Below are 14582 nucleotides of genomic sequence, written 5' to 3' on the forward strand. Positions count from 1 at the left end.
TTAAGAATCTAAAGAGTGAAACTGTAAATTGAGTAATTTGAGTGAATAAAGCATTGAAAGTGGCAGAAGTGTGTGGACATTCTTTATTTCTCTCCTTGACTGCATACTTCACAATTTTGCCCCCTCGCTACAACCAGGAAGATATTTTATTAAGAGAAATAAGCCAGGCACAAAAAGGCAAATACAAAATGATCTCACTTATATGTGAAATCTAAGATAGTTGATTCATAGAAGTGGAGAGTAGAATGGTGGTTACCAAGGATTTTTGAAAATAGACAGCTCATAGAGAAGAATACAAATGACCAGCAGGCATATAAAAGTGTTTATGTTGGGGAGATAGATACTGGTCAAAGACTTCAAAATTTTAGTTAGATAGAAGGAAAGTTCAAGACAGCTAAGTAGGGCATAGAGGCTGAGGCAGGAAGATTGCAAGTTCAAGGCCAGCCTTAGTAACTCAGCAGGACCTTATTTAAAAAAAAAAAAAAAAGGACTGGGAGTGTAGTTCAGTGGTAGATCACCCCTGGATTCAATTCCCAATAACACACACACACACACACACACACACACACACACACACACAAGTTCAAGAGATCTACTGCACAACATGGTGATTATAGAGAATAACAGTATATCATATTCTTGAAAATCACTTAGAAAGTAGATTTTAAGTGTTTTCACCACAAAAAATAAGTTAGGTAATACATAAGTTAATAGCCATTCCACATTGTATGCGTATTTCAAAACATCAATAAATTCATTCTGTGCCTCATTTTGACCTGTCCTTAAATTCCTTCTTTGCGACAACATCAAGGACTCTCCAGGTCTCAGTTGAGGTCCACCTCCTTCTGGACGACCTCCTCAGGACCCTTGTCAGTCCCCTTGACCAGCTTCTTCTTGTCCTTTAGATATTATCTTATATGTCACTTCCTCAGTTTATTTTTTCCTCCATAGCACTTACCCACAGTTTCTATTTTTTACAAGACTTTCCTAAACCTCCCTTATCAGTTAGGAAGTCCATGAAGCCAGTGCCCAGTGCCTCACACGTGCTAGCCAAGCACTCTACCTCGGAGCTACAACCCCAGCCCCAATCAATGTCCTGTTCTGTCCCGTCCCCATGGAAAGGGAGGGCTCCTGCTGGTGACTCAGCCTGGAGGGGAATGGCTCTGGCCCGGGGTTGCTGAGGCGTGAGGCTGGGGAGCTGGTGGAGGAGAGGGATGCGAAAGGCCGGGGTCCACGAAGCGGCGTGGGGGGAGGGCTTGAGCCACTGTGACGTGGAACCAAGAAAGGAGAGACCCGGTGCGGCGACGCGCGCTGGGCCCGACAGCCACGCGCACAGCCACTGGGTAGAAGCAAGCGCGAGCGCCGCCCCTGTGCGCCTGCGCCGCGGCTGCCTGTCTCCCTCCCGCAAAAAAAAAAACCCTGAACGTAGTGAAGGGGTGGTGGCAGCGGGGATTCCGGAAGGCCACCCTTCACCCGGAAATGGTTGTTGAGGAACATGGCGTTGCTGGTGCGAGTCCTTGTGAGTGCAGGAGCAGTTTTCTATGGTGGCCTGCCGGGTCTCCGGCTTGGAATTGGGGAGGGCGGGGCGGGAGGATGTGGAAGGATGTGCACGAGGGGAGCCTGTGCTGTAGCGTGGCTGCGTGGCCGCCTTTCCGCGGGGAAACTGAGGCAGCTCTCCACTTCTCCGTACCCCTGGTTTGGGCTGCGCTTTTCCCTCTTTCAAGTAGGGAGAGAGTGACAGTGGACCTTTATTTGAGGAGGTTTGCTTTTCCTCGGGCACCACTTCCGCTCAGGGAGAGGAGCGCCCAGGGGCACTGACTAGAGTTGCGGAAGACCTGAGTTCTAGTCCCTGTCACTGATGCTCAAGTGTGACCTTGGCAAAACACTTTCGGGCTTAAAAGTCCCAATGTGAAAAATGGACATTTGTCTCTTTACAGTCCTTTTGGATTCCGAGGTTCTCGTGAGTTTTTTTTTTTTTTTTTAGAGACCCTAATCAATCCTTTTTTTTTGTTGTTGTTGGTCGTTCAAAACATTACATAGTTCTTAATATATCATATTTCACAGTTTGATTCAAGTGGGTTCCTAATCAATTCTTAAGTATAAAGTTGACTGAAGATTTTGAGGTTGAAAGCTGCACGAAAACCCCGGCCACATCTGTCGTTTTCACTTTGCTTAGCATAGTGTCTGGCACATACAATAGAGACTTTTTTGCATGAGTGAATGAAGTAAAGACTACTAAACTCTTTTTTAAAAAAAATATTTTTATTAGTTGTTGATGGATCTTTATTTTATTTATTTATTTACAAGAGGTGTTGAGAATCGACACCTAGCATGTGTGAGGCAAGAGCTCTATCACTGAGCTACAACCCCAGTGCAAGACTGCTAAGCTCTTTAGTACCTATATGGGAAGCTACTGCACCTTTTGAGACTTATTTCCAATCCTCTTGAGATTCACTCTTTCTAGCATACTCCGACATTTAGAAATTAAGGGTGGAAGAAAGTGGCAGCAGAAAAAAAAATGTGTTCAGGATACAGAGTTTAATTCCTAATTGTAGAGGAATGGGACAGTTAATTTTAGAAAGTCTTTAAAAAACTGGGTCAAGCACACTGTTTTTTATAACAGACATCGCCTATTCCTGCCTCTGGCCATCTTTTGAATTGTTATTTTACACTTGCAGTTTTAATATTTTAATATATGGCTTACAGTATATGACTGCAATTTTGCATCTAAAATTTCTTGCCAGCCTAGCAAAGTGCTATACCCTTATACAGCAGCAGCTCAGTGAATATTTGAGGATTAGTTCCTGTAACTTACAGGAAGATTTATTTGGTGAATTAATTGTTGATGCCAAAATACGAATTGATTCAGATCTAAGGACATCTGGGGAAATGGCAACTAGTATGTTCTAAATTATTTATTTACTTTTGGTAGTCCTGTGAATTGACTCCAGTGTTTAGCACATGCTGGGCAAGTGCTCTACCCCTGAGCTACACCCCCAGCTCTAAATTATTTGTTTTGTTTTTGCACTGGGGATTGAACTCAGGGGCAGTTGACCACTGAGCCACATCCCCAGTCTTATTTTGTATTTTATTTAGAGATAGGGTCTCATTGAGTTGCTTAGCGCCTTGCCAGTGCTGAGGCTGACTTTGAACTGGCGATTCTCCTGTCTCAGCCTACCAACCCACTAGGATTACAGGCATGCATCACTGCACCTGACTAATTATTTGGTTTTTAAGATGGATATTTGGGGGAAAAAGATGAAAAGTTTATTGGGCAATCAAGATGAGTTGAACACCTTGATTTGTCTTGGAAGTTAGTGGCTGCCCCAGCTATCCTATATATTCTTTTTAAAAATCTTTTTATTTTTCTTGTAGCTGTAGATAGATAGAATGCCTTTATTTTATTTATTTGTTTATTTTTTATGTGGTGCTGAGGATTGAACCCAGTGCCTTATGCATGCTAGGCAAGTCTCGCTGCTGAGCTACTGCCCCAGCCTCTTATATAGTCTTGTCCCTGAGCATACTACTTTTTAGATGGTAGCATCCATAGAAACCACCTCTTCACCTCCCCTCGATTAGACTCATCTTTTCCTCCCCCTCCCCTGTTTCTTCTCTAATTATTATTATTATTATTTTTGGTACTGGGGATTGAACCCAGGGGTGCTCTACCACTGAACTACATCTCCAGCCTTCCTTTTTAAAAATTTTGAGACAAGGTCTTGCTGAATTGCTGAGTCTGGTCTTGAAATTCTGATCCTCCTGCCTCAGCCTCCTGAATTGCTGGGATTGCAGGTGTGTGTACCACCATGCCCAGGTTAATTATCTTTTTGATATAGTGAGTGTAAGTTTAGAAAAGGAAAATCAGGTTGGGATTATGGCTCAGTGGTAGAGTGCTCGCCTAGCACGGGCGGGACCCGGGTGTGATCCTCAGCACCATATAAAAATAAAGGTGTTGTGTTGTGTCCATCTACACCTAAAAAATTAGATATTAAAAAAAAAAAGAAAAGGAAAATCCCTTTCACTTTATCGTCTGATTCCCTGAGATGGTCTCCTCCTCCCTGCTGCCTTCTTCTTGGTACTGGGGATTGAACCCTGTGTGGTACTATTGTTGAGCTACATCCCCAGCAACCCCTGCCCCCCAATTTTTTTTTAAATAATAGGAGACTTTCTTTTTAATTAATTAATAAATTTATTTATTTATTTATTTTTGTGGTGCTGGGGATTGAACCCAGGGCCTTGTGTATGCAAGGAAAGCACTCTACCAAATGAACTATATCCCTAGCTGCATCTTAAATTTTATTTTTGTTAATTTTTTTGGTGTTGGGGATTTAATCCAGGGGTACTTAATCACTCAGCCATATCCCTAGTTCTTTATATTATGAGAAAGGGTCTCACTGAGTTGCTTAGGCTGTCCTTGAACTTGCCATTCTCCTTCCTCAACACCCTCCCAGCCACCTAGTTGCTGGGATCAAAGGCACGTGCCACCATGCCCCCCCCCCCCACACACTTAAATTTTATTTTGAGACAGGGTCTCACTAAGTTTTCCAAACTGACCTTGAATTTTCAGTCCTCTTTCCTCAGCCTTCTTAGTGGCTGGAATAATATGCATCATGGGTGTGCACCATTGAACCTGTTTCTCTAAGGTCTTTTTTTTTTTTTTCTGGTACCAGGGATTGAATCCAGGGGTTCTTAACCACTGAGCCACATTCCCAGCTCTTTTTTTATATTTTATTTAGAGACAGGGTCTCACTGAGTTGCTAAATACCTTACTAATCTGCTGAGACTGACTTTGAACTTGTGATCCTCCTGCCTCAGCCTCCCAGTGCCTAGCTATAAGGTCTTCTTTTTTTTTAATATTTACTTTTTTAGTTATAGGTGGACACAATATCTTTATTTTATTTTTATGTGGTGCTGAGGATCTAAACCAGTGCCTCACACATGCTAGGCAAGCACTCTACCTCTGAGCCACAACCCAAGCCCTCAAGGTCTTCTTGTAACGTGATATGTGATAAGGCAATGAAAACTCCCTGAGGATTAGTTGAAAGTGACTACTTATGGTGGATGTGACCTTGAGCAAGTTCTCTAATCCTCAGATTTTCTTAATCAGTAAGGTTGCTAGGGTTGATTAGACAATCAATTGCTATGTTTAAATGATTCCTTCCTTTTTTTTTTTTTTTCAGAGTAGAAATTAGAAGTTTATTAAAGGACAGCAGAAAAGACTTCTCCCGGAGGAAGAAGGGGACCCAAGAGGTGGAATCCCCTTCCTTTTTAATTCAGCAACTGTTTTGGGTGTTCACTACATTTTAGGAACTACACAAAGCACTGCATGAAAAATCCAAACCTTAATTCAAATTTATAATCCAATAGGAGAGAGAAAAAGCTACTAATAGAATACTTGGAAAGTGATATTAGAAGTTTATACCAGATACAGATAGATGGGAGCAGAATAGAAGGGCACTTGAAGACAGGAAGGAGATGCTTGAAGTAAGTGAGATAGTGAGATATGGGAGAAAGCCATAGAGAAAAAGAATTAGTTTATTTTAGTGTTAGTCAATCAAGGAGCTATAACTAAATCTGTTTGACTGGATTAGGAGCACTCAGAGAAATGGAAGAGACCTAGAGTGTCATGCTTTAGGATATCATGAATTTTATTCTGAAGGCCTTTGAAGTATTTTAAGCAAGTTTTAACCTTCTTTTAAAGGTTTTTTTATTCACTTATTTTTCCCCCTAATTTTTCTAAATTGAGGAATAAACAACACAATAAATTACACTATTTAATTGTACAATTTGTTAAGTTTTGACACAGTTTTGATACTGAAAAGCTGTCACTACACTAAAAGTAATGAACATATCCATCACTCCCAAGTTTCTCTGTGGCTCTTTGCAGTAAGTTTCTCCTGTTTGTTGTTCCTTTTCCTCCACAACCATAAGTGATCAGGGAAAGACTTGTGTTTATTTTTTCTTCCCCCCAGCACTGAGGATTGAACCCCCAGGACACTATACCATAGAGCTACATTCCCAGCCTTTTTTTTTTTTTTTTTTCTTTCAGTTTTTATTTTGAGACAAGATTTCACTAAGTTGCTCAGGCTGGCCTTGAACTTGTGATCTTACTGGCTCAGCCTCTGGAGTCACTGGGATTATAGGCTGTGTACATAATAAATACTCATTCCTATTACTAGATTTTTGTTTTAATAGATTCCTGCAGCAGTTGTAGATGGGTCAATCAGAGGGGGCTGAGATTAGAGTCCTCAAGTTGGTCTGAAGCCATTTAAATAATCCTAGAATGATGAAGATCTGTACTAAGAGAAGGCTGAGTAAAGGGGAAGGGATGGTCAGGCTGATCAAATAATATGCGTTCTTTGAGAACAAGGCTTTGAGGAGCATCAGCCCCATTCTGGAGTTGACTTTCCCCAGAGTAGCCTAGATCCTTCAAGTAGATATTGCTATTTAGAAAGCAAATCTGGATGTGTGTGTTCATTGCTATTGGGGTGTCATTGCTTCTAGGCCCTATGAGGACATAGGTAGGAAATAATATACATGAACATGTATGCATTTCTTTATTATATGTCCATATATTAAACACACCAATTACTCTATATCCAATTCAATCTACCATCACAGGGGTTATTCTACCCTTCTTCCTTGCCATATTTATTAACTCCTTTCTCTCATAGAAACCTGACCCTCCCCCTTAATGTATTTACTGTTTTGATCATCCTTCCTGTATGTAATCAATCTTCTGAAAACTCATATTGGACAAACTCAACAAAGTGGGAGAAGGCTGTGTGTTCAGTAATAATTCTTTTTTTTTTTTTTTTTTTTTTAATGGTGCTGGGGATGGAACCCGGGGCCTTTGGATAGTAGGCACGTGCTGTACCACTGAACTGCATCCCCAGCTCAGTAGTTTTTCAAAGAGTGGGTTAGAGATTCTCTGCTGCTTCATAATGAAAGTACATTGTAACCTGTAGGAGTTTGTTACAGTAGTTTCTGTGTTTGGACTATGGAATTGATATAGTAACCATGGCATTCAGAATATAGGTATCACAGGGGGATTATTGAGTAAATATGGTGATTATAATCAATCTTTATTCATGTATTCTGTATTTGTTAATTATTACCTGGTTGCTAAATTTTATTTGTAATAACAAAATCAATAATTCAAGTACTTTTAGTCATTTGCAGACATGTACAGGGTGAGAAATTTGAGCCACTAGTGTACACTGTTCCCAGCTGAAGTTGAACAAGGCAACACTCTGCCCTCTTATTTCAACTTTGAAACTGTAAAAAGTATCCTTTTAGGGGTCTGTGTAGTACCATGTTTTTCACATTTTGTGCTTTGTTGGTGATATATTTGTTTAAACTGCCCCCAAATGTAATGCTGGAATGTTGTCTAGCATGGCCAAGTGTTAGAAGGCTGTGGTGTCCTTTACAAGTGTCAGATATCTAAGTTTTGTTCAGGGGTGAGTTGTAGTGCCATTGGCTGTGAGATTAGTGCTGATGACTGTTAAGCTGGGCACACATAAAACAAAGTTATCTATTAGTTGATAAAAATTTTGTAACCAGAGGCTTATAGGGATCTAATACTGTCTTTCCCCCAGGAACAGGGATTCAGTATGCTAGGTTAAAAATAATATTTTAAGAAAATGGTTCTTGCTGCTATGATAGTTTGCAGGGTAAAGGGAAGCCTATATAATTCAGTAAAAATTATTCATAATGATAATATTGCCTGGGTGTGTATTGTTTGATTATCATAGTGCTTTTACAAATGTTCTTTTAGAAAGGAACAGTTAATTACGATTTTAGAACTGTGAGACACTTTAGATAGCATCTGAATGTTTAAAATACTAATGCCTTTCTCCATCCCACCCCTACCCCAGGAAAGTGGAGATCAGATTTAGCTTAATACTTAATATTGAACATACTGCATGCTACATTTGTTAGTTTTTTTTTTTTAATCATGAGAAGTAGGGATTTAATCTTCATTTTACAGAAAAGATAACCAAGCCCCACATAGGCTGTTAACTAATATGTAGCTTGTGAACAGAGGAACCAAGAAGCATCCCATTGCTTTCTGATTCCAAGTGCTTGGCTTTTTCCACAGTTTGCTATTTTAATCAGTTCTCTACCTAGCTAGGCATGGTGGTACATGCCTATGATCCCAGTGTCTTGGGAGGCTGAGGCAGGAGGATTTTAAGTTCAAGGACAGCCTCAGTAATTTAGCGAGGCCCTGTCTTAATATAAAGTATAAGAAGAGCTGGGGATGTGGCTCAATAGTTAATTGCCCCTGGGTTCAATCTTTGATACCATAAAACAAAGCAAAACAAACAAAACAACTACAAAACTTACCTATGGCTAGTGTTAAAGCTAGAAGGGACCTTGGAGATAATCCCTTTACCTTTTCATGTGAGCATGGATTCTGGAGTTGGGCTGCCTGGGTTCTAATCCTAAACCTGCTGTTTATTAACCATGTGACATTGGGAAGTTGCTTATTCTATACATATCTTCTTCCTTTTCTGGGTATGTAGTATACAGTATGGAGTAAAAACAATATACCTAGGTAACTGGGTGGTTATTGGAATGTTTAAATGTTGGAGTGAAAGTTCTAGCCCTCTACTTATGCGGTTCATTCTTTTGGCAACCAGCCTCTCATCTTCTAAGGGTCATCTCATTAATGTAAACTCAGGTAAAGTTGAAAGGGGCTTATTATAAACACAAAACTTCCTTCTATGACTCAGAAATTTTAAGAGTTTTAGGAACTCTATGCCTGGAATTAGAGATGAAGACCAAATACAAATTTCTTCGTAGATCACAATATCTCAGGTACACTGTGCCTTCTACATATGGAGTCTGATATAGGTTCCTGACAGACAATGTTTTTTTTTTTTTTTTTCCCCCTAGAGGAACCAGACTAGCATCTCCCAGTGGATTCCAGTATGCAGCCGATTGCTACCAGTGTCTCCTACCCAAGGACAGTGGAGCAGGGCTCTGTCTGGCACTTCCCAGGTAAGGTTTGTTGTTTCTTTGGTGGATATGAAAACCTAGTGTTTATGTGCAAATGTCATGTATTTATAGATTAGCTAACCAAATTGTGTGATGGAAAAACCTCCTGAGACCGCTCTGGGTCTCTCTGTGCTAGCTCAGGACTGATTCCTGCAGTATGGTGTCTTGGGCGTTGCTTCTAAATATCCCAGCAATGGAACTTAGCCTAGGATACCACGTTACAGTCCGATGATTTTTATTGTTGGGGAACTTTTCCAGATATTCATCATAGAGTTAACTTTTTTCAGTTTCTTTTCGAAGCTACTTTATGCTGCTTTTATTTGGGGTATGAAATGTTCTTCTTCTTTTTCCTTTTTATGAATGTAAAATCCAAAAAACAGTTTTTCGAGGCCTTAGTTTACTATTGACTACGTGATTCATTATAATATAGTTAATATTGGACATATTTTGAATGGCTTTATTTCTCCTTATTTTTGTTATTCATACAAATACTTTAGTAATAAAGTGAATAAAAGTCACCTATGACTTCACATCTGAAAACATTGGTATTTTGATCTCCAGTGGTTTTTTCCTGCCTTTGTTTGTGTGTATATACTAATTTTTTTCCCTTAAGTTCCTTAACAAATATCCACAAAATTTTATATTCCAGCTTTTCATTTATTAGAGCAGATTTTATGCATGTTATTTAGATAGCCTTTATTTGATATTAAAATTATTCTCCTTTGCCATCATAAGCTTAAACACACACATTTTTTATTTTTATTTTTATTTATTTTTTGGTGCTGGGGATCTAACCCAAGCCTCATGATACTGGGCAAGTACTCTACTACTGAGCCATATCCCTAGCCCCTATTTTTTCTTATTTTTAAAAGGGTGTTCCATTACTCTAGGTACCTCATAAGTGGAATTGTATGTGACTTTTTGAGACTGGCTTACCTCACTTAGTATAATGTCTTTATGGTTCATCCATGTTGTAGCATGTGACAGGATTTACTTTTTGCTTTTAAAGGCTGAATAATATTCCATTGCATATATATCACATTTTTTAATCCATTTGGGTCAGTGAGCATTTGGGTTTCTTTCATCTCATAGTAGTGCTATAGTGAGCTGGGCATGATGGAGCATACCTGAAATCCTAGCTACTCTTCAGGTTGAGGCAGGAGGAGTGAAAGTTCAAGGCCAGACTGGGCAACTTAGTGTGAGACCTGTCTCAAAATAAAAAATGAAAAAAGAGCTGGGGATGCAGCTCAGTGGAGGAGCACCCTGGGTTCAATATCCAGTACCTCAAACAAAACCTGCTATAGTGAATTATAATATAATATAGTGAGATCTTTTGAATTCTTTTGGATGTATGCCCAGATTGGATTGCTGGGTTAGCTGGATTATATGATAATATGATAATTTTTTATTTGTTTGTTTGTTTGCTATTGGGGATTAAACCCAGAGGCACTCTACCACTGAGCTAGGTTCCCAGCTATTATTTTGAGACAAGGTTTTGCTGAGCTGTCCAGACTGGCCTCTAATTTGTTAAGGAACTTTTGTTATTTTGTTATGTGCCACTATGCCTAGCTATGTATGATTGCTCTATTGATGGTTTCTGATTACAACAGTAATTACTGTGGTGTTTGCCTAGTATTTTCTATTTCCATCATTCTTACATTTATTAACTAGAGGTCTTTTGTAAGGAAGATCTGTCAGTTCTTCCCTACTTATTTACTTACTTAATTATTTATATCAGTATGAACTCATGGATGTTTATTTTCTTCCATGATTTATAATCCATTTTCTAATTAGTTGTTTTATTGATCCATTTGTCACAATATTGGCTAATGAGAACACCTTCAATTTTCTTTCCCCATGCCCTCATCATTTTTTGAATGCTCCCTTATTTCCTTGTACCACAAGATGTTTTAGGTTATATTTTCCTTATTCTAACTCTAGATTCAATCATTTCTTCAAGGAACCTTGGTTCCTTTTAATGGAGAATGGTATTTCTAAATATTATTCTCCAATAAAATTATCTGGTTGTTAAATGTGCCTGAACCTGTGTTGTTGAACTGTACTCAGGTTTTTTAAGGTAGCTTATTAGAAGGGACAGAACATAGCAATTCTTAATGAACTGTATTTAGTGTCCTAATTTTTAAAATGGGTAAGAAATAGTATTAGCTGAACAAAGTTGTTATGAAATAAGTAAGACATAAAGGTTCTGGGCACACAGGAGAGCTTCAGTAGGTTATAATTGCAAGTTTTATTGCTCTGCATTTTCATGTTACTTGTGTGAGTTTTCTCTTTAGGTATGAAATGAACCTCAATTTTTTTTTTTTTTGTCCTAAAACTACCTTTACCAAGTTGTAACCTCTCCCTTGGTTTTAGTTTCCTCATCTGTGAAGTGAAAAAAGGTTAGACTAGAAGATCACTGAGATTTCTTCCAGCTCAAGTGCTATTCTAAGTTACTCTTTAATTCTTTAGTTGCCTTTTCTCCAAGCTAAACAGACTCAATTCATTTTAACCTTCTACTAGGACCTTTTATTCATCCCTTTGATCATTCCTGTGGTTCTTTTTTGGACCTTCTCCAGGTTATCCCTCTCTTTGAAAAAAAAAAAAAAATAGAAGAAAAATCCACCTAGTTTTTATTGAATACTGACTACATGCCCAGAATAGTGTTGAGCTTTGGGACAGAAAATAAAAGAGGTGGAAGATGGCCTGTGCTCTGGTGGATCTTATAGTTTTGCTAAACTATAAGACACACACACCTCTATGGCATTTAAGAATTGCTTCAGTCTGTTTCTCTTTCTCTGTCTCTCATCAAAGAAGTCTCTTGATTTTCAGAACTCTTTTTTTTTTTTAAATTTTTTTTGTTGTTGTTGTATATAGACACAACGTCTTTATTTTTCTGTGGTGCTGAGGATTGAACACAGTGCCTCATACATTGCTAGGCAAGCGCTCTACCACTGAGCTATAATTCCAGCTCCAAGAACTCTTTTGAAAGCAAAAATAAAGGTGAAATTTTAGCTGGGTGAGGTGGCCCACATCTGTAATTCCAGCGACTCAGGAGGCTAAAGCTGGAGGATCAGAAGTTTGAGGCCAGGCTCAGCAAGGCTCTAAGCAACTTAGAAGACCCTGTCTCAAAATAAAAAATAAAAGGGCTGGGGATGTAGCTCAGTGGTAAAGTGCCTCGTGTTCAATTTCCAGTACTAAAGCAGTTAAAAACAGATGAGATCTTACGTTCCTTTTAACCAGGGGCCAACTGCAAAAGAGTTTATCACTGTAGATGTCTAGAACAGGTCTTTACTTTTGTTATGTGATGTAGTTTGCACACCCCTTTTATGTTGTTTCATTTGTTTTTAAAAGACGGACAGAAGTGGAGCTTCAGTCTAAATCTCTGACTCTGTATTCTCTTTCCACTGCACCAGGCTTCCTCATTTTTTCTTCTTTATCTTGTCCTCTTCTAGAATGACTCCAGGTTATTCTTTTTCATTTCCAAATTTATATTGTCCACACTGCTTATTTCACATCTTTTTAAGCATTTTTTTTACATTTTATTGAGATATAAGTGATAGAAAATGGCACAAGTCATATGCGTATAGCTTAGTGAATTATTACAAAGTAAACGTACCCAGCATCCACATGGAGGAAGAACATTACCCGGACTACAGACACCTCCATCCCTTTCTAGTCACTGCCTCCACCAGGGTTAACTAGTCTTCATTTTGAACACTGTAGATTAGTTTGCTTTGTTTACATACATATAGTATGTAGTTTGTCTGCTGTCACTCAGACTTGTTCTAGAAATTCATCCATGTTGTTTTTTTGTAGTTATAGTTTATTAATTCTCATTGTATAGTATTTTATTATATGAATATGCCACAGTTTATTTATCTATTTCATTGATGAATAATTGGGTTGCTTCAATTTTGGGGCTTTTATGAATAATGTTGCTATAATCATTCTTGTTCACATGTTTTAGTGAACATATGTATATATTTCTGTTTGGTAATGAAAGAGAATTGCTGAGTCTTAGAGGTTGTATATACATTCAGTTTAAGTAGATACTGCCAAGTATTTTTCCAAAGTGACTTAACATTTTACACTCCCACCAGCAGTGTCTGAGAATTCTAGTTGCTCTACGTTCTTGCTAACTCTTGGGTTATTTTTGTTTGTTTGTTTGTTTGTTTTGTGATGAGTGACAATTTAAAATGTGATATTCGGTAAAGTTTTTCCTCTTCTTCACAAGATTATGAGTCCTTTGAGAATGAGGATTCTGTCTGTATCCAGAATCCTGCATAAGGACTGGCATATCCTGGGCATTTAATAGAGGTTGGGAGAATGAAGCATATATTATTTGATGAATGTGTAGATAAGATCAGGAAGGAAATGATCAGAAGTAAAAAAGTGTACAGGTGTAAGATTCATTCATTCAACATATTCGAGGGTTTCCCTTGTGTAATGCACTGTACTTGATTCTAGTGATACCTCGTTCTTACCCTGATGTTTATTTTTGGGTAGTGGTGATTGAGAGTAAACAAATACATGAATAAATATGTAATTATACATTATAGTGAGACCATCAAGGAAATGAACAGACTGATACTATGACAGAGAATAACAGGTTGAAAGGAACCTGTTTTTAGATAAGGTGTTCAGAGAAAGCCTCTTTGAAAAAAGTGACAGTATTTCATGTTATCTGTTGTCTTTTAAAAAGTTATTTATTGATGTCCTTTCAATTAAAACAAAAAATTGAGGTCTTAAATGGTCAAATGAATCTTTTTGAGAGAGCAAAGGCAAGAGTGGGTAGTACAAAAAAGTATGTGTGTTTATAGATAAGTATAGGTGTGGGACAGTTAGATGTTGTCCTTGGTACTAAGTACATAGATACTTCAGTAGTTCAGGATAGTGTGAAATGTTTTTACTTATTAATAAAGGAGGTACAAAAATACAGTAGGTGATGGTGCAGTCAGAGAAGAAATCCATTGATTATTCTTAGAGCTGTGGGCCAGAGAAAGATTATACAACCTAATAGAAAGAGAAATTAGTCTGAAGCACAGCTTATTGAAACTGTTCTTGGTTGTGTTCTTTGAACTGGTTTAAATGCTTTGCATTCTAGATGGACTATTGTGTTCTAGATGGACTATTATAATGATGTGTGTGATGTCATGGGAGGTGTTCTGTTTAGTCCCTGTTTTATAAAGCCTGCTTGATACCCAGGAATTAAATAAAGCACAAATGTCCCTGGGACTTACCAGAAGGATTCTGACTAATCTTTTAATATCCTTGTTTGGAAAGAAATGTGAATAGTAATGTTCCACAATTAGAAATTCTATTTTCCTTCATTAAGATTAAAGAGGAAAATCATTTTCATTCCATGTGTCCCATCTCTTCTTGGAATAAACCAGAGTTGAGGGATTAACTCTCTTCCTGCTCCCTCCCCACCCTTTTTTATTGTAAAGGTAATAAAACTTACTGAGGGTTTGGAAACTAGATTCCTAAACTTAGTCACAGTTCTTTTTTCTCCCACCAGTACTGGGGATTGAACCCACAGCTCCATGCATACTAGGCAAGCACTCTACCACCGAGGCACATCC

The 14582-nt window shown here is 38.4% G+C and overlaps 1 protein-coding gene across 3 annotated transcripts in view; it reads left to right on the plus strand.

Annotated features, from left to right (window-relative positions):
- The first annotated feature begins 1410 nt into the window (after nucleotides 1-1410).
- UQCC1 (ubiquinol-cytochrome c reductase complex assembly factor 1) overlaps nucleotides 1411-14582 on the plus strand; it is a 94851-nt gene continuing 81679 nt past the window's right edge. For all 3 annotated transcript variants that reach the window (XM_081291126.1, XM_081291127.1, XM_081291128.1), the window contains exons 1-2: nucleotides 1411-1519; nucleotides 8899-9003. In XM_081291126.1, the coding sequence (XP_081147252.1) occupies nucleotides 1496-1519; nucleotides 8899-9003 (129 nt within the window). In that variant the 5' untranslated portion in view covers nucleotides 1411-1495. The remainder of the gene's footprint in view (nucleotides 1520-8898; nucleotides 9004-14582) is intronic.

This window comes from Spermophilus citellus, assembly GCF_964194105.1.
Source record: "Spermophilus citellus genome assembly, chromosome: 4".
NCBI classification, from domain to species: Eukaryota; Metazoa; Chordata; class Mammalia; order Rodentia; family Sciuridae; genus Spermophilus; species Spermophilus citellus.